This window comes from Aptenodytes forsteri, unplaced genomic scaffold (assembly GCF_000699145.1).
Source record: "Aptenodytes forsteri isolate BGI_AS27 unplaced genomic scaffold, ASM69914v1 Scaffold329, whole genome shotgun sequence".
Taxonomy (NCBI): Eukaryota; Metazoa; Chordata; class Aves; order Sphenisciformes; family Spheniscidae; genus Aptenodytes; species Aptenodytes forsteri.
Window position 1 is genome coordinate 444,556 of NW_008796200.1, and position 2,172 is coordinate 446,727.

Here is a 2,172-nt window from a genome sequence, read left to right on the forward strand (position 1 = left end):
GCGCTTGGTCCCGGGGCCGGGGGTCCGGCAGCAGAGGAGGGCGGCGCAGGCATGGCGGAAGCGGGGGTCGAAGAAGGCGTAGAGGAAGGGGTTGAGGCAGCTGTTGACGTAGGCGATGCCGGTGCAGTAGGGGTGGAGGTTGTTGAGGAAGGCGTGGAGGCCGCAGGACCACGGCAGCACCTCCAGGTCCATCAGGACGTAGAGGGTCTTGACCAGGTGGAAGGGCAGCCAGCAGCCCCCGAAGGCGGCCACCAGCACCGTGATGATGGTGAGGAGGCGCTTGCGCTTGCGCGGCCCCTCGGCCCGCTCCCGGCGGAAGTGGCTGGCCACGGTGCGGGCGATGAAGAAGTAGCAGGTCAGCATGACGGCGAAGGGGGCCACGAAGCCCAAGGCGGTGGAGGAGAGCCCGAGCCCCACCTCCCAGGCGCCCTCCGTCCCCGGGGCGGCCAGGCCCCCGTAGTCCATGTAGCAGGTGATCTTGGTGTCCCCCCCTAGGGCGGCCGCCCGCCGCAGCACCAGGGCTGGCAGGGCCAGCAGAGCCGCCAGCGCCCACAGGGCCACCGTGGCCACCAGCCCACTGACCCGCGAGCGCAGCTTGGCGGTGGCCAGGGGCCGGACGATGGCCAGGTAGCGGTCGAAGCTCAGCCCCGTCAGGCAGAAGACGCTGGCATACATGTTGACGAAGACCAGGTAGCTGCTGACCTTGCAGGCAGCCGTGCCGAAGGGCCAGTGGTAGCCCAGCCAGGCGTAGGCGGCCCACAGCGGCAGGGTGGCCACGAAGGTGAGGTCGGCAGCGGCCAGGTTGGCGATGAAGGTGTCGGCCGAGCGCCGGCGGTCCCGGCCGCCCTTGAAGACGGTCCAGAGGACCAGCCCGTTGCCCGCTGTGCCCAGCAGGAACACCAGCAGGTAGATGGTGGGCAGCAGGGCCAGCGAGGGTCCCCACTCGGCGTACTCGCACTCCGTCTCGTTGTCCCCGTAGGCGTAGGCGTCCGTCGCCTCCTCCATGCCGCCGGCCGCTGGGCTCATCTCAGCTCAGCTCATCCCGGGCTCACCGAGCTCCTCCGGCCCTCTGAGCCCGGCCCAACGAATCCCACCGCGTTACCTCCCCTTCCTCCTCCTCCTCCTCCTCCTCCTCCTCCGCCCTCCTCCTTGATGGGACGGACGGGACGGATGGATGGACGGGGGGGAGCCCCCGTGGGAAATTTCACAGCTCCCCCTCCGCCCTCCATCTGGCTCCTTCCTGGGGGTTTTACCGAGCTCTCACCCAAGTGTCAACGCGTCAACCCCTGAGATAACCCCCCGTCCCCCCCCGCCGCAGGGCAGCTGCCTCCCGGGGGATTTCGGTCACCCCGCCGCCACCCGGGCTCGGAGCGGCGGCTCGGGGGGGCAGGGCAGGGGAGCGCGAAGGCCGGGCAGGGGTCCACCACCCTGCAAGTCCGAATTTGCATTTGGGATTTCGCCTGTGGGGTGCCGCGTTCGGCATTTTGCGTCGGGGTGTTGCACTTCGGGTCTGGCGTTTGGCGTGTTGCAGTGGGCATTTTGCAGCGGGGCGTTGCACTTGGGGGACTTTGCATTTGGCGTTGGGCATTTGGGATGTTGCGTTTGGCGTTTGGCACTTGGGATTTTACATTTTGCTTCCAGGGTTTTTGCGTTTTGCAAACAGTCGCGGCACCGGGAGGGTCCCAAATTGCCGGGGCCCTATTTCGAGCGTGACGTGCTGGGGAGACCTTTGTGCGTTTACCAAAAATCCGGGGAGGGGGAGCTCTGGGATTTCCCCCCCCCCGAGTCTGCAGAAAGATCATTTTCAGGCATCGTCTGCTGAAGGACCGGACGGTGATTGGGAGCCCTCGCTGCGCCCTGGTCCTGTGCAGGCTTCGCTCTCCAGTAAGGGAGCCTTCATCTGAGCCAAGAAAGAAGAAAAATCACCCTCCCACCCCAAAAATAAAATATTCGGAGGGAGGAGGAGGAAGCTCCCCGCCGCGGCAGGGCACGGCCGAGCCGTGGGACGGGGTTGTCCCGCCGGGGCTGAGCTCTCGCAATTACGGCTCTGGGGAAAAGCACTGGAGAAGCCAAGCGGGACTTTGCAAAAAGTAAAGTCCGAAAAGCCGCGAGTCCCCCCGGGAGGCCGGGAAAAGTGGGGGGGGGGGGGGCGGGGGGCGGGCGACGGCAGCG

At 66.9% G+C, this 2,172-nt stretch overlaps 1 protein-coding gene across 1 annotated transcript in view; it reads right to left on the reverse strand.

Moving 5' to 3' along the window:
- APLNR (apelin receptor) overlaps positions 1-1,065 on the reverse strand; it is a 6,688-nt gene extending 5,623 nt beyond the window's left edge. The window contains exon 1 of the mRNA XM_019474354.1: positions 5-1,065. Coding sequence (XP_019329899.1) covers positions 5-1,026 — 1,022 coding nt within the window. The 5' untranslated portion in view covers positions 1,027-1,065. The remainder of the gene's footprint in view (positions 1-4) is intronic.
- Positions 1,066-2,172: the final 1,107 nt, after the last annotated feature.